This window comes from Dryobates pubescens, chromosome 17 (assembly GCF_014839835.1).
Source record: "Dryobates pubescens isolate bDryPub1 chromosome 17, bDryPub1.pri, whole genome shotgun sequence".
In the NCBI taxonomy this organism is placed as follows: Eukaryota; Metazoa; Chordata; class Aves; order Piciformes; family Picidae; genus Dryobates; species Dryobates pubescens.
In genome coordinates this window covers 21,480,718-21,504,694 of record NC_071628.1, presented here as the reverse complement: position 1 = coordinate 21,504,694, position 23,977 = coordinate 21,480,718, and the positions used below count along the sequence as shown (strand labels likewise).

Here is a 23,977-nt window from a genome sequence, read left to right as displayed (position 1 = left end):
GGCTGCGCGCGCCCGCCTTGCTCCCTTCCAGGAAAGCCCCTCATTGGCTGAGCCGGGAGCCGCCGCTTCTGCTCTGCCCATTCAGCGTGGTGGGCCGCCCCGCCCCGCCCCTCCCCTCTGCTCCCTCTGGTGACTTCGGCGCCGCCGTCGGCGTCTGTGGGTGCGGGCTGGCCGCGCGTTGTGGTTCTCTTTACCGGTCCAGTTCCGCGCCTGCCCCACTTCCAGCACAGGGAGCCTCTGTGTTACTACTCCACCCGCTGTCCTCTTCCTCCCAGGGGGAGGCGGCTGGGTTTGGTGAGGGTCCTCAGAAAAGGCATCTCTAGGACCGGAGAAGGGAAAAAGCGGGAAGGGGCCGGGCCGCGCGCCTGTGGGAGAGGGAAGGGGCTGGGCTGGGCGGCCTAGCCAGGAAGCTCCGCCCCGGGCATGAGTTCTCGCTGAGGCCGGATTCCTACCCGCGCGCACCTTCTGCCGGGCAGGGTCGAGGCTCCAGCAGCTCCGCTAATCCCTGACCCCGGCCGCGCTCCGCCTATCTCCGTTTAGCCCCGTCCGGCTTAGCAGGCTCGTCCCTGTCCGGGCCCGCTCCGCCCCGCCAAGCTTCTCTTCTCCGCAGGCCCCGATTCCGCCGCCGGCGCTCTGAGAGCGCGGCTCGGCCGAAGGCGCGGGGAAGCTCCATCCCCCCTTGTGTCACCGCCTTCGGAGAGCTGCCGGCGGAGCCGCGGCGGCGGGAACGCGGCCCGAGTGCGACGAGCGGCAGAAGCCGGGCGGGGAAGCGGCGGACCGAGGATTCTGGCCCTGATTGGGTGGGACGGAGCTGGTGAGGGTGGCTGGATTGGGCCAGGACGGGCGAGCCGGGCTGTGATTGGCGGAGCCAGAATCCGCACGGAGCACGCATGAAGGCCCAGGCTCCGCTCTGCCTCCGGCGCTGCAGCGGCACCTGCAGGAGGCGGTGCGGGCAGACGCGGACCGAGCCGGGGGGTGGCAGGGCGAGAGTGCCTGTACCTGGGAGGGTCGCGGAGGTTCGTGCGGCGCCTAGCCGCCGGCTACAGGGGCAGCACCCAGCGTGAAGGGCCCCAGGGCTCCGGTGTACAATAAGCCAAAAATAACAATTACTGAATCGTAGAAGGTGGAAGAGACCTCTGCAGAAAATCTAGTCCAGGAGCACGACAGCTTCCAGGAGGGTATGGACTGGTTCCAGAGGAGATTCCACCACCTCTGGGGGTAGCCTGTGCCAGGGCTTCACCACTCTCAACTTCTGTTCAAGTCTGATAACTGAGGACGCAGAGAAGACAGAGGTGCTGAATGCCTTCTCTGCTTCAGTCTTTACTCCTGAATTCCTGTGCAATCTGTGTTAGATGCTATGGTCCTGCTCTAGCAGGGGGGGTTTGGACTCCAGCTCTAGAGGGCCCTTCCAACTCCTAATATCCTGTGATTGTCCTAGTGCTAAAAAAGAAAATAAAAAAAGACTAGTCCCCTGCTCCTGCCACCTACCCTAGAAGTACTTATCAGTATTGAGAAGATCCCCATCACTCTTCTCTTGGGTAAAAAGCCCAAAGCCCTCACCTTTTCTTCACAAGGCAGATGTTCTAGTCCCTAGCTCTATGTTGTAGCTCTTTCCTGGACCCTTAAAGAACGTCTGCTTCTAACACACCTGCTACAGTGGAGGACACTTCCCACACACCCAGGCTGCTCAAGGCCTCAGCCTTGAACACCTCTAGGAAAGGAGCACATGTAACATCTCCCCAGGCAACCTGTTCCAGTGTCTTCCCCCCCCAACAAGAATTTTTTCCTAGTCTCCTCTTCCAGCTCACAGCCACTGCCCCTCATCCTAGCACTGTAAGTAGACAGATCACACCAAACCCACAGGATAATGCACAGGTGCTTTATTCTGGCACCAGGGAACAGGGGACTAGTGTCCAAAGCACTGTTCCACTGAACCACCAATTTTAAGCAGCATTTATGCAGTTTTATGATAATGAGTTGTATCCAAAAGTTCTCATTCTCAGCAGTAACTTTTAAGATGATCGGTTAGGTGTCTTCAAAATACAGTCCAGAGGAGTACCTGAACTTCTTGAGATTCTCATTTCTAAGCACAATTCCTTATCTGGCATTAGAAGTTGCCATATCATAGAATACAGAGAAGTTACAGTCCATACCAAGTACTTCAAAGCTAAGTGCAGAGAGTTCTAAAACAATGATAAATAACTAAGTGTTCTGGTTTCACAGTCTCACAAAACATTTCTAATGTTAACATTTCTCAACAGCACTACAAACCCTTGGCAAAGGTTTCTTTCAGGCACTGAGACTAGTTTAGTCTAAGACAGTATTTTCAAGCCCAGAATCTGACTGTTGTTAACTAACACTTTTTCAGCTGTCAAGGACACACTGAGTACAAGTCCCTCAATTGTTCAAGTGTGCCCCTTAAAAGAACATTTTAACCCTAAACCTAGACACTGCTTTGGCTGAAGAGTTCAGAGCCCCTAATTGTCTTGAGCAACATGGGGGTGGCAACCTGTCCTACCAAACACTCAAACCTAGTTTAGTCTCAGCATGGGACTGGGGCCTGAACCAGGCAGTGGCAATGCTGCTGGTGGGACCTCACATTTGCTGTAAGGTTCAAAGGAATCAATCAGCAAGGCGGTGGCTGCCACAGACCCAGGCAGCAGCCAGAGCCTGGTGCTTCAACCCCAGCAACCTGCACTTGCATCTAGAAAAGACAGGATGAGGATGGGTTGCATCAGGTATTTTTGACTTTTCCCTGCTTTGTTTTTCATCATTCCAGTTCATTCTTCCAGGCTGACTCACTCATTCAGCCTCTTTAGGGATGATGGAGGTTGCAAGATCTACCCCAAACCCTTGGCTGAGAGGCAACAGAACAGACTGATTTTTACCACCTCTGTCCTTTGGCTCTTCCCCACAGCAGGGCAGGAGTCCCACACATGAAGAGTGCCTCAAAGTGTGTCACAATCCTACAGGTATCCAAACACAGGTGTTCTACTTGTCAAAAAACCACAAGACTAGAGAGCAGTATGATAGATGTGGGGGGTTTTGGCACCTCTAGGTCATGTTTCCAGTCCTCCCTCCTCACCAAGCTGCTGCTATTTCTCCCCAAGTTGGGATTTCCTCTTGGTCAGCTGCTCCTTGAGCCTGTGCCTTCAGGTGAGCATCACACCTGGAAAACCTACACTTGAAGAGCTTTCTAGAGAATGGCTTCTTTTCCACCTCTTTAGTGCAGCAGAACCAAGCTGGTGGACCTTCAAGGTTGCACTTTGTTCTTTACTCATGCTGGGGGTAGGTGACCTCAGACCTGACTCACCCCCTCTCCTAGAAGTTCCACACAGGCAGCCCTACAGCTTGGAGCTGACAAGCAACAGCTTCATGGCCCCAAGCTTCAATTTACAAGGTTTGAGGATGTAGAAAGTCCCCAACCTGCCCTTGCTGAGGGACTCCCTGCCTATGGATCATTTTCAGGCAGGAGCAGGGGGAAGTTAAGGAGCACAGAGTGGGTTCCTTATTTTGCAAAGCAGAGTGAAGGGCTGGTTTTTAGTCCCTCTCCTCTCTGGAAAGGAGCCAGAGTTCAGCACATGCCTGTTGGCACCACCTTGGGTTACCACCAGATCAAGCCTTACGGGGTACAAAAGCAGGACCTAGCACCCTAAAAGCAGTTTGAGGATGACTGGAGAGGGTAGTGAAGGAGACAGCAGGAAGAACCCCATTGTAAGGTGCTCTCCCTGGTGGGCTGAAGGAAAGCACCCAGTGGAGCAAGCCCAGGCTACAAAGGGATGCCTTTCACACCTCCTAGCACTAGCAAGAAGCTAGTCAAGAGCTAGAGAACAAAATAGAACAAAACCAGGTTGGAAGAGACCTTCAAGATCATCATGTCCAACCTATCATCCAACACCACCTAATCAACTAAACCATGCAACCAAAAGACGACCAAGGTCAGCTTATTAATACCCTCCCAAGTATGAGAGCTCAATGCCACCCACAGAGCAGAAGCAGAGGCCACTCACTGCTGGGTTTGTCAGTCTAGAAAGTTTATTAAAAGTTTACCATACAAAGTTATTCCTCCTCCTCCAGGAGCACTTAACAGATGCAGCTCAATGAGCATCTTCTGATCAGGTCTCTCCCCAAAACTCCTCTCTGGTTCCTCACTCCAGCAGCTCTATCTTCTCACAGGACAGAGTCCTCTTGACCATGTGCATGGACATCCTCAGGTATCTGTGGGTGAAAGAAGTCACTGTCCCCACCTCCCATGCAGGTCTCCAGCTCCTTGCATTGCCCAGGATCATTACCAGGTACAAGAGGGACCTGTGAGCTGCAGAAACACTGACTGTGCCTCAAAGCTCCAGCTCCAAGGGAACAGAAATGAGTTCCAAGGACTGAAGACCACTTGCCTGCTCAGAGAATGCCCAGAATCCTCTGTTTTCCATTTCCATGGTCTGAGTCCCTGCTTCAGCATTCCTTCTGTCCCACAGGGCTGGTCTGTCCCACCGACTAAGCCTCCTGGCTCTCAGATACTAGAGAGGAAAGCATGGACACTGCAGCAGCCAGGCCTGACCCCACCCCAGTGCGCTGCTCTGTGCTCCCCCCTCACACAGGGATCAGGGCTTCTTTGCCCCAGCAGATAGATGTCACCTTACCAGCAAGATAGCAATGGGAGCAGCAATGATGCAGAGGCCACACACAACTATGATGGCCACACCATACTCTGGAAAGCCTGGTTGGGGCTGGGGGGGCTCCAGGGTGTCCTCTGTGAGAGAGCACAACAGTTAGCCAAGTCTGTAGGACACAAATCTATACCCCCACAGGTAGCAGCCAGCCACCCACTTCCACCACTGACATCTTTGACAGCCTCCCTGCCCTTCCCAGACAACCCCTTCTCCCCCTTTCTACACCACCCTGCAGCAGGTCAGCATGTTTCCAATCCCCCCAGGCTGGGCAGAGGGGGAGGCTATGGTTGTTTCTAGAACTGTACTGTCAAAGTAACCATCTCAAGCTGGTCACCTCACCAGCCAAGACATCTCACTCCCTTTGCGTAAGGCATATGGATCTACTCTACTCCACATGCAGGCAGCCACAACCTGAAGATTGTGTAACCAGACCCCAAAAAGCAGCTCACCTCCAACAGCAAGAGAGTATGGATCCACCTGGAAGTCTGAACCATCCAAAGCCTTGTCAGGTCCAACTGAGAGCACAAGTGCCTCCAAAACCTGTAGGCTGGTTGGAGCAGGGTTCTGGAAGACCACATCCCCATGGCAGATCAAGGAGCCAGGCCTGTGGACAGGGTGGAGAGTTCTAGCAGCTGCCAGTCCCACAGCCACATGCTGGGCTATGAGCTGGGACACATGGAAGAAACACCCCTGAGGGTTCAGCAAGCCACTCCTGAGGCAATAGACAAATGCTTGACCTCAGGTACCTGCTGTAAACCCTTCTGTGGCTGGGACTCTGCACCTGAGAGCCACCACCTGTTTGTTGATATCTGCAGCCAGGCCTCCCTGGCTCTGTATCCCCCCCTGTCCCTCCCTGCTGCCCCAGCAGACCCTCTGCTCCCACTCACAGAAATCCTCTTATCACCACTTGCAGGAAGCTCTTGTGGTCCCTTCTCAAGACACTTGCCACCTGGAAGAGAAGTTTTGCTCAGCTTTTGAGGTGTTTCACCCAGCCAGACCACCAACTTTCACAGCCCTGATGGAGCTAGGGACAGCCACTACAGCAGGGACACAGGGCAGCTGCAGTCCTGCAGTCCCTCCAAGTGCCTGGCTGCATTGTGGTGGCCCAAAGCACTGAAGCACCATCAGAGATAACATCCTGCCACTAAAGCCTCAGTGCTGTCCATCAAGTATCAACAGCATTAGAGGTGAGGGTCTGGTTTGGACAACTCTGAAGCACTTCCTCTTCCTCCAGTGGTCCTCAGCCTCCATTCCTCAGTGCCTGGCTCCCTCCCACCAGCCATGCCTACCACATCACCAAGGCTTCTGGTGAGCTCCTGGTGCTCTGGATCAAGTGGATCCAGAAGGTTCTCATTGAAGTGTCTGTTGGTGATGAGGAAGGAGACTGGGTAAACCTGCAGGTCAAGCTTGGCTCCTGAAGAGGCAAAACAGGAATGTTAGGGGAGCAGATGTGGCAGTGAGCTAGGCCTATCACACATAGCTCCTGTCCTTACCTTCCACTGAGAGGGAGGTCAGGTCCACAGAGCAGGCTGCAAGAGCTGTCAAGGCTTGCAGAACCTCTGCAAGATCAGCATGGACAATAGTGTCAAGGTAGAGGTCTCCAGTGATCTTCAGCTCCCCATTGATGTTTCTGAGGAGAGAGAAGGACTCTAAGCAAGGCAGGAGAGCTGGGACCAGGCTGACTAAGCAGACCTTTCCTGGTCTTTTCAGCAGCTCAGGACTACTCAAGCCCAGGAAAGGGTGCCACCAGCTGCACATCACCCTCCCAGGTATCCTAGTGCAGCACAGCTCATCCTCTCAGATTTGTTTAGATCAGAAAAGGCCTTCAAGATCCTTAAATCTAACCTCTCCATCTTTGCAGCATGGCTACTTAGCTGCTGAGTGCACAAGAGGTGGTGAAGGTTACTTAAAGAGATTTACCTGAGCTGGAGAACAGTGAAATTCCTCACTTCATAGTAGGCACTGAGAGACCATACCACCTAAAAGGAGACAACAGCTCACAGCCTGCCCCTGCCTTAGGGCAGCTTATCTCACCATGGGGCAGCCTGAGCCTCTTCTCCCCAGCATCATCCTTTGCAAGGGCCACCAAGGCTTGTCATACCTCACCAACCAGCTTCTCCAGGGTGACTGTCTTATTCCTCCCAAGCTGGAAGACAGTGAGAGAGATGGACAGCTTCTCTGGGTCCAGGTTCTCCAGGCTGAAGCCTAAAAGTTCAGAAGATAGTTATGCCCATGGCTGTTCCTCCACCTTCCTTGGGAGATATCAGACAGCCCAGAGTTCATCCTCTGCCACATCCCAAAAGCAGAAACCAGCAGGGCAGCTGAGTGAAGATGAGTAACTTGTGGTGGGAAGGGCTTGGGATGTAGCACCTTGCAGGACCCAGGGAGAAGCAGGTCAAGGAGGGGAAGCCACAGTGTTCAGCAGCAGCACCGGACCAGAGGAGCTGCAGGTGCAGTCTCCAGGGTTTGGTGCAGCTCAGGAGAGGGGATGCTCAAACAAAGGCAGAGCTTGAAGTCCAAGCAGGACAGCTTTAGTTTTGATAGAGGTCTGGGGAGGGCACTTAACAGCTGTGCTGTGGGGAGACCTCCATGGCTTACCGTTGGACTGCACAGACTGCGGCTCCAGGCGCCAGCGGAAGCTGCTTCCTCCCTTGCTCTCCTCCGCGAGGATGGTGCGGATGAGGTGGGAGCTGGTGGGAGCAGGAGCGTCCCCCCGGAACACAGCCTCCCCTTGCACCACCACTGAGCCATTCCTGGGAAGGAGAGGAGATGATGGGCAGCTCACCTTCCCCTTGGGAAGCAGCTTGGAACCCCATCACCCCCCCCTATCTTAGCACCCTACCCAAAGAGAGCTCTCAGGTGGCTTTATCCACACCTCCTGACACCTTCAGCCAGGGGTCCCTCAGGGTGGTGACCCTGAGGAGGGAGCACAGCCTCTGCCTAGGGCATTTTGCTGGGCAAACCCTTCTCTCCAAGCCAAACCCAGCCTTCTCCCTCTGTTGCTGCACACTCACCTGAACTTGAGGATATGTGCCTGCAGGAAGGTCTCATAAATGGACAGCATTTGGTTTAGCTGGAAGAAAAGGAGGAGCTGTGAGTGGAAAAGCTTTTACAAGCACCATCATGTGAATGTTTCAGGAGATGTGCAAGTAGTGCAGAGGAGCCAGCTCAGTCTGCCCAGGCCAGGACATGCTGGTACCCCAGCCAGGCCTCTAGGGATGGCCATAGCATACCCAGGGCTCCCATCAGCCTAGGAACAGCACCCAGAAGGGACCACCCCCTACCACCACCTTGAGCAATGGCCCCATTAGCTACCAGGGCTGAAGGAAGTCCAGCCCAACCTCAAACTACACATCCCAGTCCATCTCTGGCAGAGCAGTGCCAGTGATTTACACATCTCCAGCATGCCTAGGTGGGTGCTAGACCAAGCCAGGGCTGATGTAGCCTGCATGCTCCTCACCCCAAGCAGAACCTGCTGCACCAGCTCCCTCCCCTGCACCCAGCAGCTGTTGCACTCACCATCAGCCTCACATCTTCCTCCAGCTTCCTGTAGCTCTCTGAAGCTGGGTTGCTCAGTGCTTTGGAGTAAGCAATGCCCAGCAGCCTGAACTGGAAGGGCAGCACATGTGTGGGCAGAAGCCGGGCAGGGACCACAGCAGGGTGGAGCACAGAGGGCTTCACCCTTGAGGAGCCAGATTTGCCCTTTGTCATCAGACCAGCTCTGGTGAAGGCCTCTCTTGAAGCTGAATAGAGATGTTGTGTGGCTGTTGAGGGGTGGTGAGAGGTGGCAGAGGGCCTGGCCATAGACTGGGCATCCAGGGTGACTGCTGCTGGTACAGCTGCACTCACAGCTCCAGTGGAAGGCAGCAGGTAGGGTGGAGATGGCAAGCTTGTGGTGCTGGTGTGGTGCACAGCCTCAGAGCAGCACTCCAGAGCAGGGTTCTTGGAGCTGGGAGGAGGCACAGAGCCTGGGCTGGCATAGATGGACTCCGAAGGCCCTGCTGGAGCAGCAGTGGGTCCTGCTGATGCTGTTCTGGGCTCACTGTGCCCAGCTTCTCCTGGCTGCATGCTTCTCTCTGCCTCCTTTGTGGCCTGGTCTTGCCCTGCAGCAGGTCCCCACTCGGATGCTGTCAGGAAGGGACCTTGATGCACAAGCGGCCTCTGGGTAGGTGACCCCAAGGGGAAGCCATGTGTCACACCCCCAGCTCTTTGAGAGGAGCAGCTCCTTGGGTCTTCTTGAGAAGCCACCACACCAGCTCCATCCTCACAGGGGACTTGGGTCACTCCAGGCTCTGGGATGGCATCAGGGGCTGCCAAGCTCACCCCAGTTGGACTTGATGTGCCAAGGACTCTGGTCCAAGCAGGGGCACGGTGGGCTTCAGTAGATGTTGGCAGAGTCTGCTGTGCAGAGGGAGAAGACTCTCTTGCCACCCCTGAGGTGATAGCAGGGCCCCCAGCCACTTCTGGAGGAGGGATGGGAGCCAGGACTGGTGGAGGGGTGACATCATGAGCCACCACAGTACTAGAAGGTGATGCCAAGACAGTGGCCAGAAGCCCAGACTCATTTCCTGAGACCTTGGCCGAGACTGTGTCCACCAGCAGAGCAGCTTCACCATGCAGGAAGGTGCCAGCAGGCCATGTGTCCCAAGGCATCTCAAGTGTGACATTAGAGGGTACCCAGTCAGTGCCAGGATGCATTTTGGTAGAGCTGGATGTCCCTTCTTTTGGCAGAGCTGAAGACAACCCTGGAAGGGGTACCAGGTGAGGAGCAGCAGTGTGGTCCTCACCTCTACCAAGGTCAGGCTGGCCAGGGTTTGGTCTCACCTCATTTTTCTGCTCATTGTGGCTCCTCTTTGTGGCTCTGGCAACTGGAGCTCCATGCTGGGCATCAGAGAAGTCAGTGGCTGTGGCTTGATGAGGTGCTGGCACACTGCTGGCAGCCTGTGCTGCTGTCACAGCTCTGCTCCATGAAGGTACATCCCTGGCTGTGACTACAGCAGGAGGCTTTGAGCTCACAGCTGAGCTGAGATCTGCTCTACTGGGCACAATCTGATGGTCTGGAAATGACCCAGGGGCCAGCACCTGGTCACCTCTGGGTTGATCCATTGTACTGTGGCTCTGGGAGAGAGTTCCTGCCAGTGTCCCTTCAGGTGTTGGGACATGAGTCCCTGAGCTGTGGGGCTCTGCTGTGCCCACTGGCTGCCCAAGGCCATGGGCTGAGGTCACTGCTGGTACCCATGTGGCATCATGTGAGCCTGGTCCTGTACTATGGAGGGTTCCCAGAGCAAGGGGGTGCTGAGAGTCAGAACTGGGGCCACCCATGGTCTGGAGGAGCCTAGCTGAGGTAGCAGACACCTCTGTGCCAAGCCACTCTGTCACAGCCCCTGCTGTGCCCATCCTGAGCCCTTCCCCATACCCAGAACCAGGATGCTGCTGTGGTGAGGTCCAAGCTGGCAAGGGAGAGGCAGAGCTTGCAGTCGGCATCCCCAGGCTCCATCCCTCCACATCTGTGCCATGAGTCACGTCATCTCCCCTTGGCAAGGAGCCTGGGACATCCACAGCACCTGTCAGCACTTTCCCATGCTGCTGTACAGCTGGTTCCCTGGGCACCTTCTCCTGTGTTGCCAGCAGACCATGCCCTGTCCCACGCTGCTTCACAGCAGGTTCCCTGGGCACCTTCTCCTGTGTTGCCACCAGACCATCCCCTGTCCCTGGCTGGGAGGCTGCTGAGCCTAACCAAGCATGGAAAGGGGCTGGAGAATCCAGGGAGGCCTGGGGCAGGGCAGCCAGAGGGCCCAGCAGGAAAGCAGTGGCAGACAGGCAGATGGCCAGCACCAGGAAGGCTTTGCACCACCACCTGCTGGCAGTGGTGGCCACAGGGGCAGCAAGGCATAGGGTCACAGCCACAGTCTCTTCTCTCTGGCCATGGAGCACTGCTGGCTGTAGGGCAACATCATCTGTGGGGTTTGGTGGTCCTAGTCCTCGGCTCTGCCTGGGAGAAGCCATAGGGGGAACCTAACTGTGAAGAAGAACAACAGGAGCTTCAGGCTGGGCCCCTCCAAGCCCCAGAGACATCACAAACCTCAGACTGGCAACCTCCAAGCTTCCTCTTCCTGTCTCACCCCAGTGACAGTGGCTGACCCCTCCCCAGAGCATCACCTCCACCAAAGCCAGGAGGCTCCAAGTCAGAGCACCTCTGTAGGTCTCCTGCAAAGCTGAACAGTTTCTCCAGCTCAGAAAAAAATGTGCCAAGCCTCTGTACCTTTCAGAGGAGGACCCAGGTAGGCTCCTGGTGCAAGGCTTGGGACTCAGCCATTACCTCAGCCCCTTCCCACAAGACCCAGCTTACCTCAGATGACCCCAGCAAGAACGGCAAACCCTTCCACCCCACCAGCACTCCTTACCTGGCAACACACAAGGAGAAGAGGACACCAAGCCCCAGCCCAGCCCTGCCCTTTTATCTCATTTCCCAGGGGGCTGTGGGTGCATTCCAGCTGCTCCCAGTTAACATCCAAACTCATTAGCAGCCCCCAGGTGAAGCTTGTTCCTGGCTGGAGGGGTCCCAGCTTCCCTCTGTTCCTCATTAAGCCTGTGGCAGTGTGTCTTGGGTGGGGTTCCTCTCAATCAGCCTTGGGGTGCAGCACCCCAGCAGCAGGCAGAAGAGTGCTGGGGGATTGGTGATGCACCCCCATAGTTCTCCTGACCCGCTCCTGATGCACAGACACCTTCATCACCACCCTCCTCCCCCCAGGGCAAGGGCTGAAGGCTGCTAGGATGTGTTCCTTTACAAAGGGGTGACCTTCAGGGCTCCCTGCACCCCCAAGATGGGTTGAATGCTGGCTTTGATGGGGCAGAGGGGCTGGGCATATCACTCAGGGCTTGTGGCAGGGAGAATTGGGTGAGAAGTAAGCGAGTGCTTTGGATGGCAGGGGCCAGACCTGTGGCTTGGTGTGCCCAGCTGGCTGGGGGATGTCAGGTGATGGTTTGGGGCCCCTCCCGAGAAAAAAAGCTCCTTTGATGTCCACAGTGGCAAGCAGAGCCCAAAGCACAGCACATCTGGAAACAAGCCAACCCTTTTTGTTTTCTTTTGTTTTGTTTTTTTAATCAGGAAAGGCACCTCTTAAAACTCTGAACCCTTACAAAAACATTTAAATAGAGTGAGGGCAGCTTCCCTCCCCAGCCCCTGCCGTACAGCTCCGAACCCCACACGCTGCCCTCCACAAAGGCTGCCCCCTGCAGCAGCATCTCTTCCCCCTTCCCTGTCCCCACCATGCCCACTACATCCCAGGGGAAAACCAGAAAGGCACTCACAAAAAAAATAAAACCCCAAACCCACAGGCCAGCAGCACCAGCTGCCTCCCCAGGCTGGCAAACACGCTTTGGGGCTGCAAAATTTCCATGGGCTGGGGGTAGGGTTGGGGGTGGTTGATTTTGGCCGGTTGGTTGCTTGCTTCCCTGCCCCCCCCCATCCCCCCTTCTCTTAGTTTAAAATAAATATTTCCTGTAGTGAAATAAAAGAACCCATCACAACAATCCTCATTTTGTTCCTCCACGCCCTGAATCAGCTGGACAAACCCCTGAGTGCTGAGTTTGTAAGGCCTCTGCTGCGTCCTGCTGCTGCTGCACGCCAGCCAAGGGGGAGTCCGTCTGTCCGTTCCTGGCTGCTGGGATCACTCCTTCAATGCCCATGGGATGCAGTGGATCCCTCCTGAGACAGCCATGTGCCCATGGCATGGAAAGGATCGCATCACAGAATGTTAGGGGTTGGAAGGGACCTCTGGAGATCATGCAGGATCTCCTCCTGCCGAGGTCTCCACAGCTCCACAAAGGTCATCCATAAATGTTCATCTCCCTTTGGGCCAGCTGGGATCTGGGTGGGGATGTGGTTTTCTTTGGCAGTCTTTACACTTTCCTCACAGCCTTTTTCAGCTACGAGAGCCCCACCAGCCTGGCTCCCACCACCTTGGTCCAGCAGAGCAAATTGGGTGAAGCCATGAGTTTAAATAACAACAACAAGAGAAAAAGTATAAATTACTCTGTTTTCACAAAGCCCCCCACATACCCTGAAGGCAGCAGCTGCTTGTGAAGGTGAATCCATCATATTTTTACAATGTCTTCATGCAAAACATCAGCAAAACCCATCCTGTGACTACAGAAGTTTCCCTTGACCTCTAACCTCGAGTGAAATCTCGGTAGGACTTGAAAGATGAAAACCCAGGAGGGAGGGAGGGAGGCTTGCTGGGAGAGAGGAGGAGTGGTGGTCAATCATCCCTGCAGCAGCCAGCCTTTCCCCAGGGCTGGCAACTGTGCTGTGGCCTTTTCCATGTTCCTCTTGCAGGAAAATGCTGCTCCAGCCCTTCAGCTTCGTTGGAACCCCAGCCTTGCCCTCCCAGTCATGGATGGAGGTGGCAGATGTCCTCAAAGCCGATGCATCACCAGAGGCACAGCTCCAGCTGCTGTAAGGGCCTTGAGCCCATCCCCGTGGGGCAGGGTATCACACCAGCTATCCCTGCTCACAGCTCTGGAGCGTGTTCTCCACCCTGAACACCATCCTTTGAGGATCCCCATGGTGCCAGTGGTCTCTGAGCACCACCATCCCAGGAGGATGGGTAGCCATCCCGCCTGCCCTGCTGGTGGGAGCACCTCCCTGCAGGTTTGCTGCTGATCACCTGCTTCACTTTGGCATCCATGTCACTGCCAGGAAGAGACCCCACTCTGGGGACAAAGGGGAACCTTCTCTTTCCTGTTCTCCAGAGCAGGTGGCTCAGCTGTTGCCCATGACACCTTCTTCTGTGCCTCCTTTTACTTCATGCTCTCCATGGCAATTGCTTTGCCATCAGCTTTCAGTGCCTCCAGGCCAGGGCTACCTGGGAGAGAACAGAGGGGTTAGGGCCAGCAGGGTCTTCACCTCCCCAACCTCAATCATCCCCTCCAGCCCAGGTAGCAGAGCAACTTGTGTGCTCCTCCCCAGCCAACCCAAGATCCCCATCAGCATGGCAAACACACTCAAAGACACAAACACCCTCATGATGCTGCCTACAAACCCCATCCAATCCACACAAACACGGCCACCAGAACACTTGCCCACTTGGAGGGGTGCTGCTCACCCTCTGACCTTGGACCTGTAGCAAATCCAAGCTGCTGGCCATCACCTTGAGCAGCAGCAAAAGGATGTCCTTTTGCCAGGGAAGGGTGTGGGGCAGGCACAGAGCGTGCACACTGCCCTCCCTATTGCTCTGGGATGGGGAGAGGTGGCCTGGAAGTGACCAACACTCCCTTGATGTGCCCCAGGACGACTCTTCTCACCCAGGCAGGCAGGGACAAACCCATCAGCTCCACCACCACAGCCCAGCTCAAGCTTTCTCCTTCCACAAACCACAGAGAAAAGCTAAATCTTCTGCCCTGTAGGACCCTTGGTAGGAGAAGGATGCTGAGAGACCACACAAGTGCTGGATGCTCCCACCAAAGGGCAGCATCTGGCAGGCAGATGTAGCTGGAGCTTCCCACAAGAGCCCCAAGGACCCCCTGGTTGCCACCAGGCTACCTACTGAGCTGCTGCTTGATGGAGTTGTGCCAGTGGAGGTTCAGCAGGTCTGGGTAGATGTCAGGGAGCTGCTTGACCGCCAGGAGCTTCAGCATGCGCGAGGTGCAGCTCTTCAGCTCCAGGTCCCTCAAGTGCTTCTCCTCGGAGAGGGTGGTGGGGCGCAGCTCCACCTTGTGCTCCTGCAGCACTTGGTCAACACAGGCCCCAGGCAGCTTGGGGAAGAGCTTCTCCTTCACCACGTGGATGGGGATGAAGACAGCCCCTGCCCGGATGACGTGGGGGAAAGGACACTTGCGAGCAAACATGAAGGTCTCCAGCTGAGAGAGCAGGTTGGGGAGGAGGGTGGCCACGTCCTGGAAAGCCAGCCAGATCTCCTTGCCTTTGGTGGGCTTCTGAGCTTCGGGCATCCTGGAGCCATTCTTGGGCTTGGGGGAGGGTTTGGGCACCTCTCCGAGCTCCTCCTCCGGCTCTGCCTTCTTCAGCCACTCCTGCAGGAGCTCCGGGGAGGACCTGGACACGGAGCAGGAGATGATGTCGCAGAGCCAGGTGTGCACGGTGGTGAAATACTGGCCGGCAGGGGTCTGGCAGCTGGGGCCGTGGCACTGCCCGGGCAGCAAGATGCCCTCCTCCCGCGGCAGGCGGGGGCCTTCGGGCAGCAGGGGCTGCTGCAGGTCCAGCCCAGCACCCCGCAGCACCAAGCTGCTGGGCTGGGGGGCTGAGGGGCTGCTGGCCAGCGGGGAGGCCGGGGGGGTCCACGGCGGTGGGGTGGGGATGCTGCTGGAGGGGGCTGGCAGTAGCAGCAGGCTGGGCTGGGGCGTGGGGGGGCTGCCAGCCGGCTGGGAGGGCATGGAGCTGGGCTGGGAGGGCATGCAGCTGGGCTGGGAGGGCATGGAGCTGGGCTGGGAGGGGCGCAGGATCTTGAATTTTTTGAACATGAAGGTGGCAGAGCTCTGGAAGTTGCTCTTGTCCCCAGAGACCACCTCCAGCAGCAAGGGCAGAACCTGGGGTTTGGTCCCTTCTCCCACCATCTCCTTCCCCACTGGACCCTCCTTCTCCTCCTCCTCCTCCTCCCTGTCCAGTGTCCTCCTTGCATGGCTGGTGGGTCCCTGGGTCTCCCTGGCCTTCACCATTTTCTTCTTCAAACTGAGGTCCAGCACCACGTCTTCAGGGGCTGGCTCCCCGCTCCCCAGCCCATGGGGGCTGCCCTCCTGAGACCCTGGGTCTGGAGGCACAAACTTTGGCTTTTTGAGGACCCCTCTGTAAGAGCTTTCCCCTTGGCTCTGGACCATGCTGCTGCCCATCTTCAGCTCCCGGCCACCTGCCAGGGCCATGGGCAGCAGGTTGGACGTCACTGAGTTGTCTCTGAGGACAGCAGGCTCCTGGCTGCACCCTGTGTTTTGGGGTGGGGTATCCCCCCACAGATGTTCCCTGCAGAAGGGGACCTGGACTGAGACCTCAGTCCCCTCCAGGTAGTCTCGGTAAGATGCCAGGCTGAAGACATTGTTGATCACTGGCATGGGTGGGGAGGAAGGAGAAATCTTCCTGTCCCTTGGGTTTTTCAGCCTCTCTGGGGAGGAAGCTGATGGAGATGGTGGGACAGGCTCCTTGTCTGCATCCTTGGCCTTGCAGGCATCTCCCTTCCCGACAACAATGGGAGCTGGTGGTCCTCCACGGGGGCTCTCCTGGGGAGCCGGGCTGGTCGTCCTCCTCCTTCCAGGGTAAGGAGGCTCCTGCTCCCCATGGCTGGGAAACATCTCTGTGAGCCCAGCAGAGCTCCTGGACACCTTCTCTGGGGTGGGGGTGGGTTGGACAGCACCATCGTCCCTCATCACCGCCCCTCGCTGGGGGCTTTCCGCCCAGTGCCGCTCGCAGCCTGCCTCTGTGCCGGCCAAGGAGGTGCCCAACCTGGCCCTGTCACCAGGGCTGAAGGCAAAGCTGGGGCTTGGCAGGTAGCCAGCTGGCTGTGGCGGCTCGCCATCCCTTGGTGGTGCCACTGGCTTGGTGGGAGGCGATGCCCTGGAGTCCGGGCCCACGGTCTGCGCCGCATAGGTGTCCAAGGGGCTGGGGAAGTAGCAGCTCCTCGAGGTCTGGGGCTTAAGGTGAGAGCCAGGAATGGGCTCCCCCCTTCCTGCAAAGCCAAAGCCATTGCAGGAACCGGGTAGAGCACTGGGTGGTGCCTCCATGGTGGGAGCCAGAGGGTGGTAGAGGAAGGCAGCTTTCTGGATGGGCAGTGGGTAGTGGGTGAGGGGGTAGCACATAGGTGGCCTCTCTCGGTAGACTGGGCTGGGTGGCCGGAGTTTGGCCCAGGGGTCTGGGCTGAGGCTGGGCACCTCAGGGACCTTCTTCTGGCTGTGGGCAGTGGGGCAGCTGGCTTCCAGGAAGGGGGTGCCAGGGGGGCCCCTGTATTTCTCAAAGGCGGTGCAGTAGGTGGAGAAGGTGACAGGGGAGCCCACCTTGGTGGGCAGCGCCAGGCTGGGGTGCAGCGGTGGTAGGGCAGGCTCAGAGTGGGGACCCTTCTTGTGCATCCCAGCGGCACTGCGGGGCTCGCCGGGGTGGAGAGGGTGGCTAGCAGGGGTGGCAGCAGGCGGGGGCCAGTCCGCATCCCCGGGTCTCTGCTGCAGGCTTTCAGCCCGGGGTCCCAGCAGCAGAGCCATCCTGGGGTCCATGAAGCAGGCGGGGGGCGCTCTGTACACCGGCTTGGGGACAGCCAGGGGGGTCGCCTTGTTGACTGCCACTGGAGTCTTCATCGGGAAGGGGTGAGCCGGGGCTGGTGAAGGGCTGCTCCACTTCTCCCTGGCCAGCAGCAGCTCCCTCACCAGGTTGTCCTTGCCCTTCTCGGTGCCCAGGCTCTCAGGTCGGTAGAGCAGGCAGCCCAGCAGTGGCCCCTCAGCTGGCACGGGCTGGCTGCTGGCACCGGGGCCATAGTGCAGGTAGGTGGGGGCCGGGCTCCAGCGCGCTGGGGGCTGCTCGGGGCTCTGCACTGGGCAGGCAAAGTAAGAGCCCTTGTAGTTGAAATAGCTTTCGGAGCCAGGGTTGGGCACGGGGCTGGACTTGCAGAGGCTGGCAGAGAAGGTGGTGGTGGGCTCCGTCTCCAGCCGAGGTAGCTTGTTGAAAACCACAGGGTCCAGAGGCTCCAAGTGCCTTTTTGAGGCCATTTATATGTTGCTGATGGTGTCCTGACCAGGGCATGCAATAGGTGAGGCGAGCTGGCCTTCCTGAGTGGGAGAGACAGAGAAAATAAGCCATGAGCAAAGTCCCCATGGCAAACACTCAGCCCGTGGTGGAAGAGCGTGGAGTGACAGGGTCCACTAAGAGCTGCCCAGAACTCACCCTACCCACACAGCAGCAGGAGAAAGCCACTTGGCTTTCACATGCAGCTTCTCCTGTGCAGCTTCACACACATTAGGACAAGAGGAAATGCCCTTGAGTTGCACCAGGGGAGGTTTAGGTTGGACAGCAGGAAAAAATTCTTTCCTGCATGAGTGGTGACTATCCCTGGAGGTGTTCAAGCAATGTGTGGACATGGCACTTAGGGATGTGGTGGTAGGTCAGTGGTTGGAGTCCATGATCTTGGAGGGCTTTTCCAACCAAAACAATTCTATGATTCTGTGTTGGGCAGCATCCCTGAGGAACTAGGGGCTCAGCACAGGATGCTCAAGAAGCTGCCAGGGACACCCAGAGCAACTCCTCAGGAGGATGGACTCAGTCAGCACAAGCTTTAATCTGGAACAGGGTAATTCCAGCTTGGTTTTGTTGTCTGTAGACATGGCACTTCAAGACATGGTTTAGTGGGCACAGTGGTGTTGGGTTGATGGTTGGACTCAATGTTCTTAGAGGTCTTTTTCAACCTGAATGATTCTGTGGTTCTTACTCATTTGTGATGTTTGGCAACATCACACTGGAAGGACCAAAGGACCCAGGAGGATAGTCATGGAAAGCTCTGCTCTTCTCACAGGCAGTCTCTGCCAAGGGTCTTGTTTCCCTCTTGCCATCTTCCCAGCACCTGGCAGAGATCTTAAAAACCAACTCACCCCAACTGAGAAGCAACATCTGACACCCAGAACAGAAGCCAGGGATGTGGTCAGGTGCTCCCCTCCCTGGGTGGTGGCCGGGGTAGCCCTGCCCAAGCCAGGGTGGGAGCCCAAATCTGGGAGGTTGGCTGAGCACTTCTGTGGCTGTCTCCTTGGAAAAGCCCTGAAAAACGCTGGCCACTTTGGATTCCAAGCCTCAATGGGCATCTGTAGCAGGCAGCAGGGTCAGCTCAGGTGAAGAGCCAGCACAGAATGGTGAGGCCCCAAAATCCTCCCAGTTTCACCTTTCAGGCTGATTTGAAGCTTTTCCCTCCAACACAGCAGCCTGCAGATCAGGGAGACCCTCTCCATTATTGGATCTTCTGATTTTGGGTGGCTGCTGCTGCTTGACTGAGGCCCCGGGTGGTGGCCTCCGGTGTCAGGCAGTGCACGCCAGCAGGTGGAGCTGGCATACCACCGTCCCAGCATCACCCAGCCTTCCCGGGAATCACCCTGCATCCCCTGAGCATCACTGGATCCCCCAGTGTCTCCTGTCATCACCCAGCAGCCTCCCAGTATTGCTCAGCATCTCCTGACCATCCCACTGAGAAACCTGAGCCTTGCTAGAGTGTCAAGAGCATCACTGGACCTTCATGCAGTATCCCCCCAGCATCGTCTGGCGTCACCTTATCATCATGCACATCACCCAAGCAAGCCCCAAGACCCACCTCAGTATCATTGGACTATGGCCTATCATCACCCAGCATCTCCCTAACACAGCCAAATCTCATCCAGCCCCTCCCTAGCATGGCCAAACCTCACCCAGCATGTCCCAAGCACAGCTAGACACCACCCAGCATCTCCTTAGCATGGCCAAACATCACCCAGCACCCTCCTAGCATGGCCACATGTCATCCAGCATGTCCCAAGTATGCTCTGGTATCCCCCAGGATCATGGATGGGCTTCCTGCAGTAGGATCTTCTGTCTGTTCTTCACACACCCATGCTTTTTTTTTCTGTGGCAAGAGTTAGCAGAGAAGCAAAGAAGGAAATGGAGGAAGAGTGCAGAGATAAGATAAAAGCCTTGTCCACAGAAGGGGAAATGGAGCAGATATCTGGGGAGACTTGGCAAGGGTAGCTCAGGGACCCGAGTGTGATGGCTCTGCTCTGCAGCACGGCTGGAGTCTGCCAGCTGAGCCACACACAGTCTACCCTGGCACACTACATGCTGCACCCTGCCAGCTCTCCCTGCCAGACCACTGATGGACAGGGAGAGAGGTCACAGGGCCACCAGCTTCCCTGGACTCCTCTGAAAACCTCTCTGGAGGGTCACTGTCTCACTCTGGTTAAGAAGGAAGCTCAGCTCCCTGCTGGCACCCTCAGAAGCTGCAGGCTCCTCCACCACCACATGCTGGCTGAGATCTTCTGGGGGACCATGCCCAGGAGAAGTCAGCTACATGTTGCCACATGGCCCCTCCAAAATGAGCCTTGAGCTTTAGAATCATAGAATCAATTAGGTTGGAAGAGACCTTAAAGATCATCAAGTCCAACCTGTCACCCAAGACCTCATGACTACTAGACCATGGCACCAAGTGCCACATCCAATCCCCTCCTTCAACATTTCCAGGGATGGTGACTCCACCACCTCCCTGGGCAGCACATCCCAATGGCTAACAACTCTCTCAGGGAAGAACTTTCTCCTCACCTCCAGTCTAAACTTCCCCTGGCACAGCTTGAGCCTGTGTCCTCTTGTTCTGGTGCTGTATTCCTGCCTGGGAAAAGAGACCAACCCCCTCCTGGCTACAGCCACTTTTCAGGTAGTTGTAGAGAAGAAGAAGGTCTTCCCTGAGCTTCCTTTTCTCCAGCTTAAGCAACTCCAGCTCCCTCAGCCTCTCCTCACAGGGCTGTGCTCCAGACCCCTCCCCAGCCTCGTTGCCCTTCTCTGGACACCTTCAAGTCTCTCAATGTCCTTCTTAAATTGAGGGCCCCAAAACTGGACACAAGACTCAAGGTGTGGCCCAATCAGTGCTGAGTACACAGGCAGAATGACTTCCCTGCTCGTGCTGGCCACACTATTCTTGATGCAGGCCAGGATGGCATTTGCTTTCTTGGCCCCCTGGGCACACTGCTGGCTCATGTTCAGCCAGCTGTCAATCAGTACCCCCAGATCCCTTTCTGTTTGACAGTTCTCCAGCCACTCCGACCCCAGCCTGTAGCGCTGCATGGGGTTCCTTGCACCCTGACTGGGAGGGTGTGAAGCCATGGTGGGGGAGGCTCAAACTGGGTTATTTTCCTTCCCAGTGGCCCCAGAGTGATCTCTCAGGAGGGTGGTGTTTAAATGTGTCTCCCCAGGAGATGTTGCGTGGGAGGGAGATGTCATCATGGGTTCCCTTCCAAGCAGTGGCAGTGCTCAGGGTGGACAAGCTGGGACAGAAACCCAGGATCTTGTGACTTCTGAGATTTCCCTGCTGCTTTTTTCTCTTTCCCTGAAAGGCACTGATTTACAAAACCCACAGTGGCAGGGATGTTGTGCAAGTGGCCCTGCTGTCACCCCATGACCCGGTCACACTGCTGGGCACGTCGGCAGTGCCAACGCAACCCTCTCCTTGCCACGTCACCTGAACCCCAGCAGTGCAGACCCCTCTTGGGCAATGGAGGCAGGAAAACCCTCAGATTCTGTTAGGAGGAGACCCTTCCTCTTGGGAAAACCCAACTGACTCAGGGGGCAGCAGGTGGCCAGCTCCAATTTCCAGCCTGCAGAACAGGGCAAGGCATCGCATAGCAGGTGCCAGAGCCAGACACGTGGATTCTCTGCTGTCTGATAGGGGGTGAGCTCATTAGGCTCATTAGGGTGAGGGCACTAATGGGCTCCCTCTTTCTCTGAAATAAACCCTGGCTGGTACCATCCCCACACCTGCACCAAGAAAACAGCTCTGCTGTCACCACCTCCCCCTTCCCTCTGGGGCTATCCCCTTGCGGTTGGAACAGTGACACCCACCATCCTTTTCCCCAGCCCCAGGAGAGCTGCTGGAGCTGGGGGCTGCAGGGAGGAGAGGACCATTCGGGAATCGGGGTGTGTTGGGGGGGGACACAACACTAAGACGTGTGGCCAGCGTTTGCCATACCCAAACCTCACAGCCGGGGTGTGCGTGCATGCGCGTGTTAAACACAAGCCCTCTTTCGTTCCCGTTCTGGGGAACTTGGCTATCTTCCTCCCGGGTGGTTGTTTTGGTTTGGGAGAGGGCTGTTTGGCGGGGGAAGGAAGGGGGCAAAAGTCAAACCGAGTGGGAAGGAGCACGTGCCAGCCCGCTGCGTGCAGCGAAACCTGCTCGATAAGCGCTCCCGGGCCGCGCTCGGCTTTATCTATCCGCCGCGCTCGGCGTGTCGAAAGGTCACGGGGAAGGGCCCTTGCGCCACCTCCCCGGCCTGGGGAGGCTGCCAGGGATGGCTCTTTCTTCTCTTTTTTGATATTTTTGTTTTTTCCCCTCCACCGGCTTCGAACAAGCGCGGCCGTGTCCGCTGTCACCGGCAGGGTCGGGCACGGCGCAGGGCTCCCTGGCATTTCCTGCCCGGGGCTGCCATGCCCTAAGGCGGGCGGGCGGCGGGAAGGAGCAGAAGCTTCTCACCGTGGCCCTCCCGCCTCCTTCCGTCGCCACGTGATGCCAAGAGCCATCCGCCAACTCCCAGCCAGCCCCCAGGAATCAAGAAATAGAACCCTTCATCTCCTAAGCCCGCTGGCATTGGCCATCTCCAGCCACCCTCCCAGGGGTGCTGGTAAGGGAGGGGGCCTTTCTCCACGTCACCCCAAAAGCCACGGTGGACTTGTCTCCCAGTAAGAAAGCGGTTTCCTGTCCGGCTGCAATACTGGTTTCACAATCACGGAGACTTTGGGTGCCTGCCGAGGTCACCTTCCCCATCTCCTCGGTGGGTTTGGATCCCCCTCTTCTCAGTGGGTTTGGACGTGATCGCTAGCCAGGTTTTCCCTCCCCGCCAAGATCATTCTGGGGAGCAAACAAGCAGTCTCGGCAGTCTCAGCTCCCCTCTTTTCACACTTTACCCCTTTTTACAGAAGTTTGCAACTCCCAAGCTTTTCCCAGGTGGGCAAAATCCCACCTGGATCTTTCCCTCAGCCCTAGCCAGCTTCTTTTCAGTATAGTACCCTGACGGAACACCTACACAAGCCACTGCTCGTCTTGTAAATCAGGTTGCTACTCCTCAAACACCCCCAGCAATGCCCACTGCTAGCAAAGAACCGGCATGAAGCAGCCAGCAGCCACCAAAAGGGCAGAACCGCTGCCTCCAGAGCCACATCGCAGTATTTAGGGGCTCGACACCACCCTCCCTCGCCCTCCCTCCGGACACCCAGCTACGAAGGCACCGAGCCAGCCCGCAGCCACCCAGCTCATGTCCCACCCAGGTTGGCCAAGCCCAGGCAGGGCCACGGGGGTGCTCCAGGGCACGACCCACCACTCCTGGCCGACCACGAGGCACGGACCTGGCCACGGGCTTGTCCTCCTGTCCCGACCGCACAGCCCTGGTGTCGGCGGTACTATCGCGATCGCGATCACAAGGCAGCCCGGGGCGGGCTCCGGCTGCCGGCGCACACGTTGCGCAGCCCGGGTGTCCATAAATGGGGAAAATCCCTGGACACGCAGCCTGCAGCCCAGCTATTCCAACCAGAAACAGACGATCTGCGGAGAGCCCTGACAGAGGGTCCAGGAAAGTTTGGGGGGATGGTGGGAAACCCTCAGGCATCTTAACCCCTCCAGGGAAGCTCAAAAGCAAGGGGACGGCGCGGCAAAAGGGTGTCCCGTCCCGTCCCCCGCCCCACGCTGCCGCCACGGGAGCCCCTGCTGCCGCTCCGCATTCCCCCGGCTCCGATGCGTCTCCGTGTCCCCGTGTCCCCTGCCACCCCAGCCCACCGGGGCCGCATCCAGCCCCGCACTCACCTGCGGCGGCTGCGCGAAGCCTTCCCCGGAGCATCTCTACGGGTCTCGGCGGCGAGGGGGGTGCCGCAGCCGCTGCCCCACTCGGCCGGCAGCCCGCATTGTGCGGAGGAAGTGGGAGGAGGAGGGAGGAGGAGGAGGAGGAGGAAGAGCTGGGTGTGCGTGTGGGCCGGCCGGAGGAGGGGACGGGATGGGACGGGACGGGATGGGACGGGGTGGAACAGCCTAGCTCCGCCACATGTGCTCTGAGCTGGTCGGGGCTCTGCCCGGCGTGCTCGGAGCGGGACCCTCCCTGTTACGGGAAACTCCCCAGAGGGGAGTCCTCGCTGGAGAAAGATCCCCGTTGCAGAAAGCTCTCCGTTATGGAGGAGGCACTGTATGGGGAGCCTGTGCTGCGGGGAGTCCCCATTAAGGGGAGCCTCCATTACAGACAGTCCCCGTTAGGGAGGAACCCCCATTAAGGGGAACCCCTGTTGCAGGTAGTCCCCATTATGAAGGAACTCCCATTAAGGGCAGCCTCCATTGCAGGCAGTCCCCATTAGGGAGCAGCTCCCATTACAGAGAACCCCCATTAAGGAGAGCCCCCCATTAAGGGGAGCCCCACAGCGGGCAGTCCCTTGCATTGTGGGTAGCCCTTGTTTAAGAGGACCCTTGGCCAAGGGATGTCCCCCCAACACTGAGCCTGCTGGGTTTAGTGGCCAGGACTTGCCCAGGCTTGAGTCTGTCCATGCTCACACCATGGATTTCCCATCTTCTACGCAGGCACAGAGGCAAGCTGAGGGACCACTGACAGTCTGGGTAGGCTGG

The 23,977-nt window shown here is 57.3% G+C and overlaps 1 protein-coding gene across 1 annotated transcript; it reads right to left on the bottom strand.

Annotated features, from left to right (window-relative positions):
* Positions 1–526: 526 nt before the first annotated feature.
* Positions 527–23,259, bottom strand: C17H15orf39 (chromosome 17 C15orf39 homolog). The gene is made up of 14 exons (XM_054168786.1): positions 23,174–23,259; positions 14,219–17,429; positions 13,477–13,537; positions 12,246–12,378; positions 8,190–8,279; positions 7,685–7,743; positions 7,269–7,423; positions 6,772–6,875; positions 6,591–6,649; positions 6,164–6,300; positions 5,947–6,084; positions 4,636–4,750; positions 4,153–4,218; positions 527–1,040 (listed from the first exon to the last, which is right to left on the bottom strand). Exons 2-14 carry the CDS (start codon positions 17,367–17,369, stop codon positions 527–529), a joined length of 4,782 nt encoding a protein of 1,593 aa, XP_054024761.1. The 5' UTR covers positions 17,370–17,429; positions 23,174–23,259.
* Between the last annotated feature and the right edge of the window lie 718 nt (positions 23,260–23,977).

Bases quoted from the DNA above. Each gene is read 5' to 3' on its own strand.
- C17H15orf39 (XM_054168786.1), bottom strand. From the start codon at position 17,369: ATGGCCTCAAAAAGGCACTTGGAGCCTCTGGACCCTGTGGTTTTCAAC. The intron at 6,301-6,590 runs GTAAATCTCTTT...CTCTCTCCTCAG, and splicing joins TTCACTGTTCTCCAGCTCAG to AAACATCAATGGGGAGCTGA. The intron at 1,041-4,152 runs GTGAGGAACCAG...CTGCCCCTGTAG, and splicing joins GAGAAGATAGAGCTGCTGGA to CCGGCGGCTAGGCGCCGCAC.